At 40.2% G+C, this 17,342-nt stretch overlaps 1 protein-coding gene across 1 annotated transcript in view; it reads left to right on the top strand.

Moving 5' to 3' along the window:
* Window positions 1–17,342, top strand: part of LRP2 (LDL receptor related protein 2) — a 178,405-nt gene that overhangs the window by 120,379 nt on the left and 40,684 nt on the right. Inside the window, exons 48-54 of the mRNA XM_065880144.1 lie at window positions 2,334–2,465; window positions 3,761–3,962; window positions 4,916–5,211; window positions 6,638–7,154; window positions 10,189–10,341; window positions 10,851–11,021; window positions 16,468–16,694. Coding sequence (XP_065736216.1) covers window positions 2,334–2,465; window positions 3,761–3,962; window positions 4,916–5,211; window positions 6,638–7,154; window positions 10,189–10,341; window positions 10,851–11,021; window positions 16,468–16,694 — 1,698 coding nt within the window. The remainder of the gene's footprint in view (window positions 1–2,333; window positions 2,466–3,760; window positions 3,963–4,915; window positions 5,212–6,637; window positions 7,155–10,188; window positions 10,342–10,850; window positions 11,022–16,467; window positions 16,695–17,342) is intronic.

Genomic DNA, 17,342 nt, shown 5'->3' with positions numbered 1-17,342 from the left:
AATTAATTGTAATTGACTCTGAATTGGAATTTCTGAACTTGGCTGAGTTCTGACCCATAAGACTGTGGGAGGATCCAAGAGTGATTGAAATCATCATATACAGGTGGAGGGGGCATACGAGGGGCACATATTTCTTTCTGTTCTGTGTGCCAGCTGAGGAGGTAGGGTCCATGGCCATCTGAGCTTCCTGAGATGTTCCAAGGACCTTCTAGTTATATTCTTAGAGGCAGTTATGTGTTGCTTGTGTTTGAAGGCTACTATTTACCTTTGCAAGTCCTAATCTATATCCACACACAATTTTTTTACATAATTTAAAAAATACAAAGGTAAAATCTAATACATTGCTTTTTTGTCTGTCAATATTGCTGTATAGGGGTCAGCAAACTATGGCCATGGGCTAGCTGCTTGTCTTTATAAATAAAGTTTCATTAGAATGCAGCCACATCCTGGCTATGGCTGCTTTTTTGCTACAGTGGCAGTGTCAAGTAGGCGTGACAGAGAACATATGGCCTGTGAACCTAAAATATATACTGTCTGGTTAAGAGAGAGTTTGCTGACCCCTGTTACAAAGTCTTCGTACTCCTGTTTAATGGCTGTGTGATATTCCATTGAGTGGTTATATGATCATTGAGTTAACTGCCTCTATTTTAAGCATTTAGATTGCTTTATTTTTTTTCCTGTATTATAAATATCACTGCAGTAAGTACCATCACATATAAAGCTTTTTTTTTGGAGTGGTATTTTCTTTTTATAAATTTATTTACTTATTTTTGGCTGCGTTGGGTCTTCGTTGCTGCGTGCAGGCGTTCTCTAGTTGCGGTGCATGGGCTTCTCACAGTGGTGGCTTCTCTTGTTGCAGAGCATGGGCTCTAGGGTGCACGGGCTTCAGTAGTTGTGGCACACAGGCTCAGTAGTTGTGGCGCACGGGCTTAGTTGCTCCACGGCAATGTGGGATCTTCCCGGACCAGTGTTCGAACCTGTGTCCCCTGCATTGGCAGGCAGATTCCCAACCACTGCGCCACCAGGGAAGTCCCTGGAGGGGTATTTTCTTAAGACCATTAGCCTAGTTTTGCAGCTGAATTCAGACTATTTTCTATTCCTATCTTCCCTCAGGTTCAAATTCTGTGGCTAATAGAATGTGATATTAGAAGCTCTTTGCCAATTTCTTTTTCCCCAACACTAAGAGTTTTGAGAAAACAAAGGGCACATAGAGTTTTGAAGATCTGTAAGGGAAATAATTAATAACTGTTAGGTGGGTAGAATAGTCTTAGAGATTGGTTTAAATATATGAACTATTGGTTCAAATATATGAAGAATAAATATAGTTTCCAGACTTCTCCATGGGAACAAAGGTCATAGTAATAGCAATTAGTACCAACTGTCTGACATATTAAAGAGAAGTAAACACACAATCTAATATGAATGCATTCTCATAATATGCAGAGATATATTTTTTTCTAGTTTTATTGAGATATAATTGACATACAGCACTGTGTAAGTTTAAGGTATAGAGCATGATTTACATACATCATGAAATGATTACCACAATAAGTTTGGTGAACATCCAATACACAGATATTATTTTAAAGAAATAATAAGATGTATATAAAAGAGTAAAATCCCCATTCCTTCAGCCTCCTACAGTCCCCTCCCTCCCTAGACATAATCACTATTAAGTGTGAATTCTTCTTATCTTTATCTATATATCCTGACATGTAGTTTTTAAAACACAAATAGGACCTTACTACATATATTTTTTCTGCAATTTCCCCCCCACTTTTTTTTTTTAGCCTAACAGTAGCTTGTCAGTGAGAAAGTGCAGCTCTATCTCATTCCTTTGCACTGCTGAATATTGCTGTAAAGTATGGGTGTTCCATGGGTTTTTATCCCTTTCCCAGCTGATGGATATTTAGGTTGTTTCCATTTTTTCACTATAAGACATAATGCTAGCATGAACATCCTGCATATGTGGGAAGATTCTTATAGGCTAGATCTCTAGGAGTAGCGTTCCTGTGTCAAAGGGGATATGTTTCTTTCAAGGCTGTATTGATATGTACTCTTTTCTTACCAGTTTATGAAAGGTCATGTTTCTCCTTACTGTTATTATTGTGCTGTATTTTTAGTGGTTAAAATTAAATTTTCTTTAGTCCTAGGCTAATTTTGAGGGGTCTCTGGGTTTATTGGCATATGACAACTTGATTCGTTGACATGTGGGAAATGATTAAAGAACTCTAATTGGTGTTCTAGAAAGCCCATGCTGTAGTAGGCTTCTCTCAAGATTCCTGGACTGCAAACCACTCTTCTCACCAAGAGTGCTTTTTATATTTTTTCAGAGTTTTCTGAGCCAACATGCTTCAGTGATGAATTCAGGTGTGACAATAACAGGTGCATCCAAGTAGAGTGGGTCTGTGATGGTGATAATGACTGTGGGGACATGAGTGATGAGGATGAAAGACACCACTGTGGTAAGTGCAAACGACCAATTCCTCTGCATTGTCACATTCTAGGGAAACTCAGTAGATTTGTTTTTCTGTCTTTGGAGTATATGGTTGTCAGAGAGGTTCCTCTTTGTTGAATGCACACAGATAGAATGTTACCTTTATTTTTACGCCCAAGAATGTTTGATATCATCCACTTAAATGCTTTAAAAGGATGAAAAATGATTTTAATGTTTACTTTTTTTCTGTTGCATTTAGATAATGGAAATAATGTCCTACATTTCTAGAACAGATAAAGAGAACTCAGTTGGCCACTCTTAATAGCAGTTTTAATAGCGTTGCAACTAACTGTGCCTCCAGTTTTATCCATTATCCTAGAGCTGTTAGGGGGTGGGGGGGTCATTCCTTTTAAGTGAATTATGGAACAAACTATGGAACACCATCTCCCATTACCAACAGAGCATAGAACTCTTAGCTAAGGTGTCTTGGAAGAGTGTCTTTCCATGGTAGGATAATAGAAACAATGACTCCATGATGTTTGCATTTGATTGTTACCTCATATGTCCATGACTTTGGTGGTGGTCCATGGTTCTACATATATTCTATGAAATGGGTGGTTGACAGCTACACAAACATGGACTGTAGCATATACTTTTCTCCCATATCTCCTCACCAAGACTCCCTTCCTTTTGTCTCCTCTTTACCCTCAGTGAGATTGGATAAAATACCTGTATTTTATTCTGCAGGCTTTCATGATTACATGTTAGCATCTTAGCTCTTTCCTAACAGTGTCTTGGTTTCTGACAACTCTTACTGACATACACGGCTCCTATATACCTAGGAAAGAAGCCCTAGCTTTTTGGAAAATTCTATGACTTTGAGCTATCTAGTCAACCATTGCGAGCTTCAGTTTTCTCATCTGTAGAACTGGCATAAAAATGCCTATCTCACATTGTGTTTGAGTGATTATACTTTGTAAGCTAAAAAGTGTTACCAAATGTAAGGGATTTTTGGTATCCAATTAATAAAATGTGAGTAGTTTTGATAGGCCTAAGGGAAAAATGTGACCTTACATTAATTTTATGGAAAACTAAATGAGGTGCTTTATTACCTGTACTTTTTACTTCTGAAAAAAATTAAAGATCCAAAGCAATTAAAATGAAAATTTGGGAGCATAGTTCGTCTACCTATTTTCCCTTCATTTCCTTTCATCCCTCAGACTATTATGTAATGTCAAGCAAGACAAATAATGCTTCAGAATGAATTTGACTTCTAGAATGAGCTCTCATGTGATTTCTGATTCTCATGTGCTTTGGTTTCAGAGAGTCACAGCTGCTCAAGTTCTGAGTTTCTCTGTGTAAGTAGCGTGTCTCCATCCAGGAGGTGCATCCCTCAATCTTGGGTTTGTGATGGCGATGCGGATTGCTCTGATGCCTATGATGAGCACCAGAACTGCACCAGGAGATCCTGCTCTGAAACGGAGTTCACCTGTAGTAATGGACTGTGTATCCCCGACTGGTTCAGGTGAATTGGGGATTAAACAATCTACAAACAAACCTAAACGTCCATGAGGCAGGACTGGGGCCTGGAGCCCATGGTAGTTTTAGTGGTCTATGAAAATGTTTGGATTTCTTTTAAAATCAAAAGAAAAAAAAAAAGAAATTTTAGGTCAAAGAAAGTATTATAATACCAAATAATATTAATATAGCTGGCTTTATACCAATGTGGTCCTTAATTATAAATGTTTTTTATGGTGGTAAAAGTCACATAATATAAAACATACTATTTTAACCACATTTAAGTGTACAGTTCAGGGGCACTAAGTATATTCACATTGCTGTGCAACTCTTACCATCATCCATCTCTGGAATTTTTCACCTTCCTAAACCGAAACTCTGTCCTCTTTAAACACTAACTCCCCATTCGCCCTCCCCACTCCCCTTAACCCCCGGCCCCTGGCATCTACCAGTGTACTTTCTGACTCTGTGAATTTGACTGTTCTAGGGAAATAAATAAATATTTTTATGGAGGAAGGGGTCCATGAAGGCAAAAGTGCCTAGGGTCCATGAAGGTCATAACGTGACCTTGCACGGAGGGTCAGAGAGATGAATGAAGTGGGCTTGCTAGAAGAAAGTTCTTTCTTGAGATAGCTGAGGCTCTTGGTTTTCCACTTGGAGTAGAGGCATGGGTACAAGAAATACTTCATTCTCTTCTCTCTGCTGTAAGAAGAATAACGGTGTGAGCATGATGATAAATGGGTCTGGGCGCTGCGGCTCAGGGTCAACCAGACAACAGTGAGGGGCAGGTGAGGTGGACCTTGGGCAAGTGCTCCAGCTAAGAGACGCAGATACTCGTCAGCGTCATTTGTTTGGAGGGAAGTTGCGAATCTGGATTTTCACCTGAAATATTCTGATTTTAAATGCTGGAAACATATTTAAAAAACCCTCTCAAGAGTGGTACTGGGTTTCATGACACAGGTGTGACCGGCGCAACGACTGTGGTGACTACAGTGATGAGAGGGACTGCGTGTACCCTGCCTGCGACAAGGTCCATTTTACCTGTCAGAATGGGCTCTGCATTTATAAGGCCTTCGTCTGTGATGGGGAAAATGACTGTGGAGATGACTCAGATGAGCTGGAACACCTGTGTCACACCCCGGAGACCACGTGTCCCCCTCATCAGTTCAGGTGTGACAATGGGAACTGCATCGAGATGGTGAAAGTCTGCAACCACCTAGATGACTGTTTAGACAACAGTGATGAGAAAGGATGTGGTGAGTATAACAGAAGATCGGGGAAAAGGAAACCAGGGGGACAATGTGGATTTTCAACCCTTCATGACTTAGCAGGGTTGTCAGTTGGTTCTCTAAGTAGAACATTGCCAGAAAATTACTATTGCTTGTCTAGCAAAAAGCAAGGATTTCTTGGTATATAAGGTCAGTCACAAACATTTTTTGGACTAATTCATGAGTTAGGCAGTCATTACAAAGAACAGGAGATGAACAAATTCAGGCCAACGGTATCTAACAGCAGAGAGTATTGATTCTCTCTCATGGCCTCTTGCAATGACTTGTTTCCTTCACTGCCTCTCTGCTAGGATTCATTAGCCTGTTTTTTTTTTAATAAATTTATTTATTTTTATTTTTGGCTGTATTGGGTCTTCATTGCTGCGTGCAGGCTTTCTCTAATTGCGGTGAGCGGGGGCTACTCTTCGTTGCGGTGCGCAGGCTTCTCTTGTTGTGCAGCATGGGCTCTGGGCGCGTGGGCTTCAGTAGTTGTGGCTTGCGGGCTCAGTAATTGTGGCTCGCGGGCTTAGTTGCTCCGCGGCATGTGGGATCTTCCCGGACCAGGGCTCGAACCCGTGTCTCCTGCATTGGCAGGCGGATTCTTAACCACTGTGCCACCAGAGAAGTCCCCTTAGCCTGTTCTTAATTTTCATCCTCAGGTGGCTAAAGGGGAGAGTTTAACTGGCAGCCCCTCCCCCCACCCCCACCGAACTCCCACAAGTAAACCAGTCTAGAATTTATAAAATACAGACTCTTAAGGAAATGTTCTCCCCTCTGTGTAGTTTTTGAATGAGAATGGCCATGTGTCACAGGACCAGCCAGAGGTACCCTCCTGGGGTGCTGGGTGGCTCATCGCATTTGTGAGACTCAGTCAAGTGAGCACCTCTCTTCCCATCTCCATGTTCAGGGATGTCACACTGGGAGCCTGAAATTGGCCATGGTGTGAGTCGTGGCACCATTGAAATGGAAGAGGCTACAAATTAGAGCTCCCCCCTCCCCCCATCCCACCCCACACCCCAGACTTGTTTTACCAGCACACCACTGTGTGGGCTCTTCTGCTCTTCTTTCTTCTCTCTCCTGCTATTTCACTTCTAAATTTATCGATTAAAAGAAGATTGGCAGGTATAGGATTAGAAGTCAAACTTGTTGGTTGTATTAGTTGTTAAAACCACTGGTGAAGGATCAAGTTGGGAGGAAGCTGAGTAAGAGTGACTTTTGAATAATGTAGGGCCTTTAGAAATCCCTTCTTATCTGTCTTCTTTTAGCATGATTCATGAAGAATTGGGTCTGTCCAAACGAAGCAAAAGGAAACAAAAAGGATTGGGCCTGTCCAGTGGGAAGGTTGACTTTGGACCATTATGGTGGATCCATTGCTGTCAACTTAGGTTCTCTGATAACTGTCTTTTACCTACAGGTGTTAATGAATGCAATGACCCTTCACTCAGTGGCTGCGACCACAATTGCACAGACACTTTAACCAGTTTCTATTGTTCTTGTAACCCTGGTTACAAGCTGTTGTCTGACAAGCGGACTTGTGTTGATATTGATGAATGCAAGGAGACGCCCTTTGTCTGTAGCCAGAAGTGTGAGAACATACTGGGCTCTTACATCTGCAAGTGTGCCCCAGGCTACATCCGTGAGCCAGATGGAAAGACCTGCCGGCAGAACAGCAACATCGAGCCCGATCTCATTTTTAGCAACCGTTACTATTTGAGAAATCTAACTATCGATGGCCATTTATACTCCCTCATCTTGCAAGGACTGGGTAATGCTGTGGCAGTGGATTTTGACCGAGTAGAAAAGAAATTGTACTGGCTTGATATAGAGAATAAAGTCATTGAGAGAATGTTTCTGAATAAGACAAACAGGGAGACAGTCATAAAGTACAATCTACCAGGTACAGAAAGTCTGGCTGTCGACTGGGTTACCAGGTAAGAAAAAGCTGAGGAGCTTTTTAAGAGTTAAAAGGCTTTTTGCTTTTAAAAAAGTATTCAAACCATGTTTCCATCCTAACAGAGAACTGATCTTTTCCAACTTGGGTTAATGGGTGGATACATTTTAATGCTTCTGCATGTTTTTGTTTTTTTCTGCTGTGTACCTAATAATCAAATGGGATACCACAGAACCTAAAATCTAGTGATTTTAAGAATTTATGATATCAATTTCGTGGGGAGGGGCATCACAAAGGAGGAAAGAGCTCTGTTATTACTGGCCATTCAGTGAACTGGAGGTGATGTGAAGGGATGATGCATGCATTTGTTGGTGCATTCAGTCATTTAAAGCTGTTGCCTAAGTGCCTCCTGCATGCAGTGCTATGCTAGGAACTGGGGTCTAGAGGTCAACAAGACAGACACAGCCCCTGCTTTCCTGGCATTCACAGGCTGCTTGCAATGCTATTTATTCACAGCCTGGGCTGGTTGTAAAATGGAGAATGGCCGACTTGAAACTCTGAGCATCTTTAAGGGAGATGGTGATACTTTAATTCAACTCCACCAGCTCAACCACACTTCTTCACATCTCTATTGAATATCGAATCTATCAGATATTTGGCTTTGTGGTTGACATGAAGCTGGAGGCACTTAGCCTGCAAATATTATTGCTTCAGTCACCTCAGACCTACAGAGGACTCTTCCACGTCTTCTCTCTTTGACCATCTTAAGGGTAAAGGTCCTAAGATGGGGGATGGAGAATTGGCCCCCTAGTTCTACCTGAATAGTAACTGGCCTGCCATAGGTGCTCAAGGACTGCCTACAGAAAAATGAATAAAATCTTGATCATGTGAATACAAGTATTTTATATATAGTGGCTCTTTTGTGTGTCAAAAAGCATAGTGATTAGTGATTTGCAGGAACAGAACTAATTGTGGTACTGCTCCTATCTCATCCTTTGCTGCAATGCAAGAAAAGGTAATATTTTAGCCTTGATATTGTCATTCAGTTCTCTCTCCCCAAAACTGGTAGGATGAGATTTTCCCCTGGATTTCAGCTACTTTCCTCTCATTCTAGGCATGTTCTTGACCAGGGGAAAGAATTAGGTACATATGTGGTACTGAGAAAGATGGAGCAAAAACGTCTAGGGTGAGGGTAGGATAAATATCTCATGACCGAAGCATTTTCTCAAATGTTCAAGGAGTACAGCCAGGCTAAACATTCCTTAAAACACAAGACAGGATAGAACCCAGTCACATTTAAGTTTGTAGGGGACGGTTCTAAGATACTAATTACATTGAAATTTGAAACCATTTCCCCAATATCAATAAAGATGTTCATAGTGAACTCAAGGATGTTTGGTTTCCAAGGCCCTTAAACTTGATATACAAGGTTTTCAAAGCACCGTTATGCACAGTGGAAAATTGTGCCGGTTCTCAGTCCTCTTAATTTTTCCTGGAGTGGGCATGGAGTGTCTTCTCCATATTCTGTTAACTGGGTCAGTGTTTTGACTGTGGAATAAAGAGAAATTAACGAGTTGGCAGTAAGCTCCACAGAGTGGAGTGCCCTGTGGTGGAGCCAGTCTTGAATTCCTGCTCTAGCTCTTACTAATCAGTAGCCTCTGGGCCTCAGCAGCCTCATCAAGAAAACAGGAATAATGGGCTTCCCTGGTGGCGCAGTGGTTGAGAGTCCGCCTGCTGATGCAGAGGACACGGGTTCGTGCCCCGGTCCCGGAATATCCCACATGCTGCGGAGCGGCTGGGCCTGTGAGCAATGGCCGCTGAGCCTGCGCATCCAGAGCTTGTGCTCCGCAACGGGAGAGGCCACAACAGTGAGAGGCCTGCATACTGCAAAAAAAAAAAGAAAACAGGAATAAGATATTAAATAATATAATACTTAAAAAAGTTCCTAGCCCAGGGCTTGGCATTTAATAGATGTTTGCTATTATTATTGCTATTATTACCCTCTACAATGTTGGAATCTAAAATTGTGGCCATCTCATACATCAGGATTTACCCAACTGAATTAAATAGCAAGGCTTGTGCATTTATGCACACTCATTCCCTCATCCCCAAGCCTAAAAAGATGCTACTGTCCTAACAGTTAAATATTCTGACACCTCTCATGGTTGGATCAGGCTTACCTCTGGCAAGGAGACATTGGGGTCTTTTGGAAGAGAAATCGTTTCAGTAGGAATTGACTATCAGATCTCAAATGACACTCATTCTAGGAGTTTTGAACCCTTTGGAAGGTTATGGATACTTTAAGACTCTGGTGATACCCACAGACCCCTTGCTGGATAAAGGCACTTAACAAATTTATGCTTATACAATTTTGCATCAGTTTTAGAAGCTACACCCCCCGCCACCAGAGCCTAGGCTACCCTGGTGTCAGATTAAGGACCCCAGATTAAGAACCCTGCCTTATAGAAAATAAATGGATTTTATTGAATAGCAATATATTCAGAACTGAAATATCCTTGAGGTAAGAGATTCTAATAAGTTTCTAAAGCTTTTTGAGTTTAAGTAAAACTTGGCGCAGGGTAAGAAACTCATTTTGCCAGCCTACTGGGATGGGGCCAGGGAGGGGTTCAGGTTTTTCTTTATCTGAAGGATGCCATGAATCAGAGTTCCCTTGTGCAGTCTCAATGATAGCACTTAGACAAGTTTATTTCCTTGACTCCACCATTTAAACTGTAGTTCATGATACTCGTTGATCACTCTCACTTCTGCTTCCCTGCTCCTCTAAAGCCTGGAACATTGCTTGGGGAAGATGCCTTTTGCTGCATGAAGCAAGTAAAGCTAGAATCCTTGTGTGAAGTGTGGCCCCAGAATTTCCTGTTGTAAGGTGACATCAGGAAGAGTAGCACACATTCTTGCATCTTCTGTTGCCTCATTGCAGGAAGGTCGACTGTGTTTCCCCTTGTCCTTGTTTGCCTGGGGGAAAAGTGCTTGGATCGGAAATTGTGTGGCTAAATGTGCATTTTTTCTCAAGTAAAATGGCTATAACTCCTGGTTCTCCATTTCTCCATTTTCAGAAAGCTGTATTGGGTGGATTCCCACCTGAATTGCCTTTCTGTCTCTGACCTCAATGGTCGATACCGCCGCAAGCTGGCCGAGCACTGTGTGGATGCCAACAACACCTTCTGCATTGAGAATCCCAGAGGAATTGCCCTTCACCCTCGATATGGGTATTGTCTCCCTGTAATCTTGGGCTCTTCTTTCATGCCCTTCTTCCACCTCTGTTACCACAAAGGCTGTTCACGTAGTGATATCAAGGCCAGTGTCTTGTTGGAGTTTGTCTTCTGCTTTTCCTACCTGGTAAATGGCTTAGTATAATGGGTAGAAGCATGGCTTGTTCAAATGCTATTCATCGGCTATTCTATTTTCTTTGCCATGACACACCATTCACTTTCAAAGTCACATATTTTGGCTGCATGCAAGTAATTTATGGTTTAAGAAAACAACAACCCACCTTTACTGGACTTTCCATGTCAAATCCACTGAAATCCCCAGTTAATCATGTTCATTCCTGAGCATTTCCTGTGCATCATGCCCTGTTAGATTATTTTCTGTTCTCTTTCCTTTGTGAAAGGCTCTGTAGGATGTAAACTCCATTTCTCTAATTGGAGAAAGCTTATGTCTTTGCCACTGAGTTCTTTTGGCTTCAGGGACTGACCCTTTGTGTTTGCTCCAACAGGCATGTCTACTGGGGAGACTGGGCTGACCGAGCATACATTGGGAGAGTAGGCATGGACGGAACCCATAAGTCTGTGATTATTTCTACCAAGATCAAGTGGCCCAATGGCCTCACCATTGATTACACCAATGATCTACTATACTGGACAGATGCCCACCTGGGTTACATTGAGTACGTACTTAGAAAAGAATAAAGCAAACTGGGTGATTGCTGATTCCAAACACCAGTGCTTGTGTTGCCAGTGTATTTTCCCCAGGCAGCTTCTAACTGGCTTGTTTGTTGGAAGTCACTTCTAACTAAAGTGCCTATAGGCAATTCACCAAGCTCTGTGGTATGGTGCAAGAGAAAGAGCATGAACTTTGAAGTCATACAGATCAGGATATTGTCTTAGTACTTTTACTTCTTATACTCCTAAAAAAGCAGCTAGTAATCTCTCCCCTATGGTAGTCAGCTTAGTGCTCAACTCATCTTAATTCCCTTATCCCTTTACTTTACCCTACCCTCCCAAATATATGATTAATAGACTTGGAAAAATTATACTGTTCAATGAAAAGTACTCCTTGTAAAAAAGATAATACAAATTATTAGCCAAGCAGTACATGTTTATTTCGGGGCATTGCTAATTATGGCCTAGTTGGACTATGGTAATGTCTTCTGGGCATTTATGAACTAGTACCCAGATACACAGCCTGTTGCATGCAAAAGCAGGGAATTGTTAATTCACTAGAGCTATTTTAAAGGTTTAAAAAATCCTGTCATTCCATCAAATTTATTTTGAAAAAAATTACACTTGACAAAAAATACTCATAAAAGTATCTGAGCTCTTTATATAGAGATCATGCAAGAACTGAAGGAGAAGACCTCAAGACTGCTTTCTACTTTATGACCTTTTTAAAGAAACAGATAATGACTAAGTTCTGGTCATTTATCTGCAGTCTTATTAACAGAGGTCAAGAAGATATTCAGGTTTTCCTATACCTTCTTTAAGTTTCCATAAATTATGATATTTTGGAAAACATTTCTAACATCACACGACTAATGTTATCAACTTCTTTAGTTGCTAGCTCATTCCACCTCTTGTGAGTTTTAGGGTCTGCTCCCAGTTTTTTAAATATTAAAATATCAGTATTCTGACATAGGTTCAGAGGAATGAATGAGACCTAGATTCACTAATAATGTCTGGGTCATGATTAATAATACATGTGCTACCAGTGTGTACAAAGCTAACCCTGCTGGCCTCTAGGTTAACTCAGCTAGTCTATACCGCTCAGGTTATACTGAGAATCAAGCTGTCTCTGAAAACTGCTTCTCCCCTTGTCTTCCTGAGGAGACAGAAGTCCAGCTTTAGATTGCTTTCCTCTGATTTCTTCTGATGGCTTAGGAAACAGTGTTCATCCCAGGATATTGAAGAATGCTTCATGGAGAACATCAACATAACAGGTTATAAACCTTCAAGAGCTGCATCAGCAGGAAAGCAGCTGTGGTTAGAAATTAGTGATCTTTAAACTCCTCTGGTTATTCCTATTTTTTTGTATTGATTTTTTTTAACATCTTTATTAGAGTATAATTGCTTTACAATGGTGTGTTAGTTTCTGCTTTATAACAAAGTGAATCACGTATACGTATACATATGTCCCCATATCTCTTCCCTTTTGCGTCTCCCTCCCTCCCCCCTCCCTATCCCACCCCTCTAGGTGGTCACAAAGCACTGAGCTGATCTCCCTGTGCTATGTGGCTGCTTCCCACTAGCTATCTGTTTTAAGTTTGGTAGTGTATATATGTCCATGCCACTCTCTCACTTTGTCCCAGCTTCCCCTTCCCCTTCCCCATATCCTCAGGTCCATTCTGTAGTAGGTCTGCGTCTTTATTCCCGTCTTACCCCGAGGTTCTTCATGACCTTTTTTTTTTTTTTAAATATTCCATGTGTATGTGTTAGCATACGGTATTTGTTTTTCTCTTTCTGACTTACTTCACTCTGTGTGACAGACTCTAGGTCCATCCACCTTGCTACAAATAACTCAATTTCGTTTCTTCTTATGGCTGAGTAATATTCCATTGTATTTATGTGCAACATCTTCTTTATCCATTCATCTATCGATGGACACTTAGGTTGCTTCCATGTCCTGGCTATTGTAAATAGAGCTGCAATGAATATTTTGGTACATGACTCTTTTTGAATTATGATTTTCTCAGGGTACAGGCCCAGTAGAGGGATTGCTGGGTCGTATGGTAGTACTAGATTTAGCGCTTTTTTTTTTGTATTTTTGCTGTACGTGGGCCTCTCACTGCTGTGGCCTCTCCAATTGTGGAGCACAGGCTGCGGACGCGCAGGCTCAGCGGCCATGGCTCACGGGCCTAGCCGCTTCACGGCATGTGGGATCTTCCCGGACCGGGGCATGAACCCGTGTCCCCTGCATCGGCAGACGGACTCTCAACCACTGCACCACTAGGGAAGCCCCTATTTTTAGCTTTTTAAGGAACCTCCATACTGTTCTCCATAGTGGCTGTATCAATTTACATTCCCACGAACAGTGCAAGAGGGTTCCCTTTTCTCCACACCCTCTCCAGCATTTATTGTTTATAGATTTTTTTGATGATGGCCACTCTGACAGGTGTGAGATGACATCTCATTGTAGTTTTGATTTGCATATCTCTAATGATTAATGATGTTGAGCATTCTTTCATGTGTTTGTGGGCAATCTGTATATCTTCTTTGGAGAAATGTCTATTTAGGTCTTCTGCCCATTTTTGAATTGGGTTGTTTGTTTTTTTGATATTGAGCTGCATGAGCTGCTTGTAAATTTTGGAGATTAATCCTTTGTCGGTTACTTCATTAGCAAATATTTTTTCCTATTCTGAGGGTTGTCTTTTCGTCTTGCTTATGGTTTCCTTTGCTGTGCAAGAACTTTTAAGTTTCATTAGGTCCCATTTGTTTATTTTTGTTTTTAATTTCGATTTCTCTAGGAGGTGGGTCAAAAAGGATCGTGCTGTGATTTATGTCACAGAGTGTTCTGTCTATGTTTTCCTCTAAGAGTTTGATAGTGTCTGGCCTTACATTTAGGTCTTTAATCCATTTTGAGTTTATTTTTGTGTATGGTGTTAAGAAGTGTTCTAATTTCATTCTTTTACATGTAGCTGTCCAGTTTTCCCAGCACCACTGATTGAAGAGGCTGTCTTTTCTCCACTGTATATTCTTGCCTCCTTTATCAAAGATAAGGTGACTATATGTGCATGGGTTTATTTCTGGGCTTTCTTTCCTGTTCCATTGATCTATATTTCTGTTTTTGTGCCAGTACCATACTGTCTTGATTACTGTAGCTTTGTAGTATAGTCTGAAGTCAGGGAGCCTGATTCCTCCAGCTCCGTTTTTCTTTCTCAAGATTGCTGTGGCTATTCGGGGTGTTTTGTGTTTCCACATAAACTGTGAAATTTTTTGTTCTAGTTCTGTAAAAAATGCCACTGGCAGTTTGATAGGGATTGCATTGAATCTGTAGATTGCTTTGGGTAGTAGAGTCATTTTCACAATATTGATTCTTCCAATCCAAGAACATGGTATATCTCTCCATCTATTTGTATCATCTTTAATTCCTTTCATCAGTGTCTTATAGTTTTCTGCATACAGTTCTTTTTTCTTCTTAGGTAGGTTTATTCCTAGGTATTTTATTCTATTTATTGCTGTGGTAAATGGGAGTGTTTCCTTAATTTCACTTTCAGATTTTTCATCATTAGTGTATAGGAATGCAAGAGATTTCTGTGCATTAATTTTGTATCCTGCTACTTTACCAAATTCATTGATTAGCTCTAGTAGTTTTCTGGTAGCATCTTCAGAATTCTCTATGTATGTTATCATGTCATCTGCAAACAGTGACAGCTTTATTTCTTCTTTTCCAATTTGGATTCCTTTTATTTCTTTTTCTTCTCTGATTGCTGCACCTAAAACTTTCAAAACTATGTTGAATAATAATGGTGAGAGTGGGCAACCTTGTCTTGTTCCTGATCTTAGTGGAAAGGGTTTCAGTTTTTCACCATTGAGGATGATGTTGGCTGTGGGTTTGTCATATATGGCCTTTATTATGTTGAGGAAAGTTCCCTCTGTTCTTACTTTCTGGAGGGTTTTTATCATAAATGTGTGTTGAATTTTGTCAAAAGCTTTCTCTCCATCTATTGAGATGATTATATGGTTTTTCTCCTTTAATTTGTTAATATGGTGTATCACATTGAGTGATTTGTGTATATTGAAGAATCCTTGCATTCCTAGGATAAACCCCAGTTGATCATGGTGTATGATCCTTTTTATGTGCTGTTGGGTTCTGTTTGCTAGTATTTTGTTGAGTATCTTTGCATCTATGTTCATCAGTGATATTGGCCTGTAGTTTTCTTTCTCTGTGACATCTTTGTCTGGTTTTGGTACCAGGGTGATGGTGGCCTCGTAGAATGAGTTTGGGAATGTTCCTCCCTCTGCTATATTTTGGAAGAGTTTGAGAAGGATAGGTGTTAGCTCTTCTCTAAATGTTTGATAAAATTCTCCTGTGAAGCCATCTGGTCGTGGGCTTTTGTTTGTTGGAAGGTTTTTAATCACAGTTTCAATTTCAGTGCTTGTGATTGGTCTGTTCATATTTTCTATTTCTTCCTGGTTCAGTCTCAGAAGGTTGTGTATTCCTAAGAATTTGTCCATTTCTTCCAGGTTGTCCATTTTATTGGCATAGAGTTGCCAATAAAATCTCTCATGATCCTTTGTATTTCTGCAGTGTCAGTTGTTACTTCTCCCTTTTCATTTCTAATTCTATTCATTTGAGTATTCTCCCTTTTTTTCTTGATGAGTCTGGCTAATGGTTTATCAATTTTATTTGTCTTCTCAAATAACCAGCTTTTAGTTTTATTGATCTTTGCTATCGTTTCCTTCATTTCTTTTTCATTTATTTCTGATCTGGTCTTTATGATTTCTTTCCTTCTGCTAACTTTGGGGTTTTTTTGTTCTTCTTTCTCTAATTGCTTTAGGTGTAAGTTTAGGTTGTTTTTTTGAGATGTTTCTCGTTTCTTAAGGTAGGATTGTATTGGTATAAACTTTCGTCTTAGAACTGCTTTTGCTGCATCCCATAGGTTTTGGGTCGTTGTGTTTTCATTGTCATTTGTTTCTAGGTATTTTTTGATTTCCTCTTTGATTTCTTCAGTGATATCTTGGTTATTAAATAGTGTATTGTTTAGCCTCCATGTGTTTGTATTTTTTACAGATTTTTTCCTGTAATTGCTATCTAGTCTCATAGTGTTGTGGTTGGAGAAGATACTTGATACGATTTCAATTTTCTTAAATTTACCAAGGCTTGATTTGTGACCCAAGGTATGATCTATCCTTGAGAATGTTCCCTGAGCACTTGAGAAAGGTTACTCCTAATTTTAAGGCATTGCTTTTGCAACTTTTACATCTTTCATTCAGTCCAAATAAACTTTAAGTTTAGTTTTTGTTTTCATGGAAGACCAAAAGTTTTGAGGAAGATCTGAACTTCAGTTACCTCTAGAAGGTAGAACTTTATTCATTGATTTGTCAGCCTCTATCCTTAAAGGCATTAGACGAGGGACATTATCTTCACTGAGTGACTCTTCCTTCCTCCGACTCCAGGTACTCTGATTTGGAGGGCCACCATCGGCACACGGTGTACGAAACCGGGACATTGCCTCATCCCTTTGCTATTACTGTTTTTGAAGACACCATTTATTGGACAGATTGGAACACAAAGACAGTTGAAAAGGGAAACAAATACAATGGGTCAAATAGGGTGGCGCTGGTGAACACAACACACAGACCATATGACATCCGTGTGTATCATCCCTACAGGCAGCCAATTGGTGAGTAAGTGATTTGGAAGTTTTTGCACAGTTGCTTTAGGGTCTTGTGCATTCCATTCTTGTTTTTGTTTTTTAAGCATAAATATCATGATTTATACTGGGAATGGTGTTACTTGCTAATGTTTTCTACAAAGCAAATGCTGCGAGTTGAAGGGATGGAAATATCTTTAGAGTTTATTCCCCTATTCCTGGAAAAGTCTGCTTACAATTCTTTTTCATATCGCCTGCTCTATTCTTAAAGATCAGTCTGGGCTTTCTTTTTGATAAGAATCAACAGTTGTTATGTTGCCTTTTGACATTTCAGCCCTAAATACTTAAGAAAGCACCTCTGGAAAATACGGACATTTCCTGTATAACCGCAATAAATTGTAACACCTAAGAGATGTATTATAATAACATGGATGCATATATAACAATCATTTCTTTACAACATCAATCTACTGAAATGATTAGTTTAAAAGAAATGCTTAAAAGAAAGTTTTAGTAACTATAAAACATCATTTATTAAATGTCTGTTTGTACTTGATATCTAGCCAAGTTCTGGAGTATTCTTTGGGGATAGAATGGATTTTGTGGGCCCACTTTGTCGTGGTGTCTTGTTAAAACATACGATAAACTTGGAAGTTAGGAAAAATGAGAATTGGCAAA

The sequence above is a fragment of the Phocoena phocoena genome, chromosome 7 (assembly GCF_963924675.1).
Source record: "Phocoena phocoena chromosome 7, mPhoPho1.1, whole genome shotgun sequence".
Classification (NCBI taxonomy): domain Eukaryota; kingdom Metazoa; phylum Chordata; class Mammalia; order Artiodactyla; family Phocoenidae; genus Phocoena; species Phocoena phocoena.
This window is presented reverse-complemented; position numbering and strand designations above follow the sequence as displayed.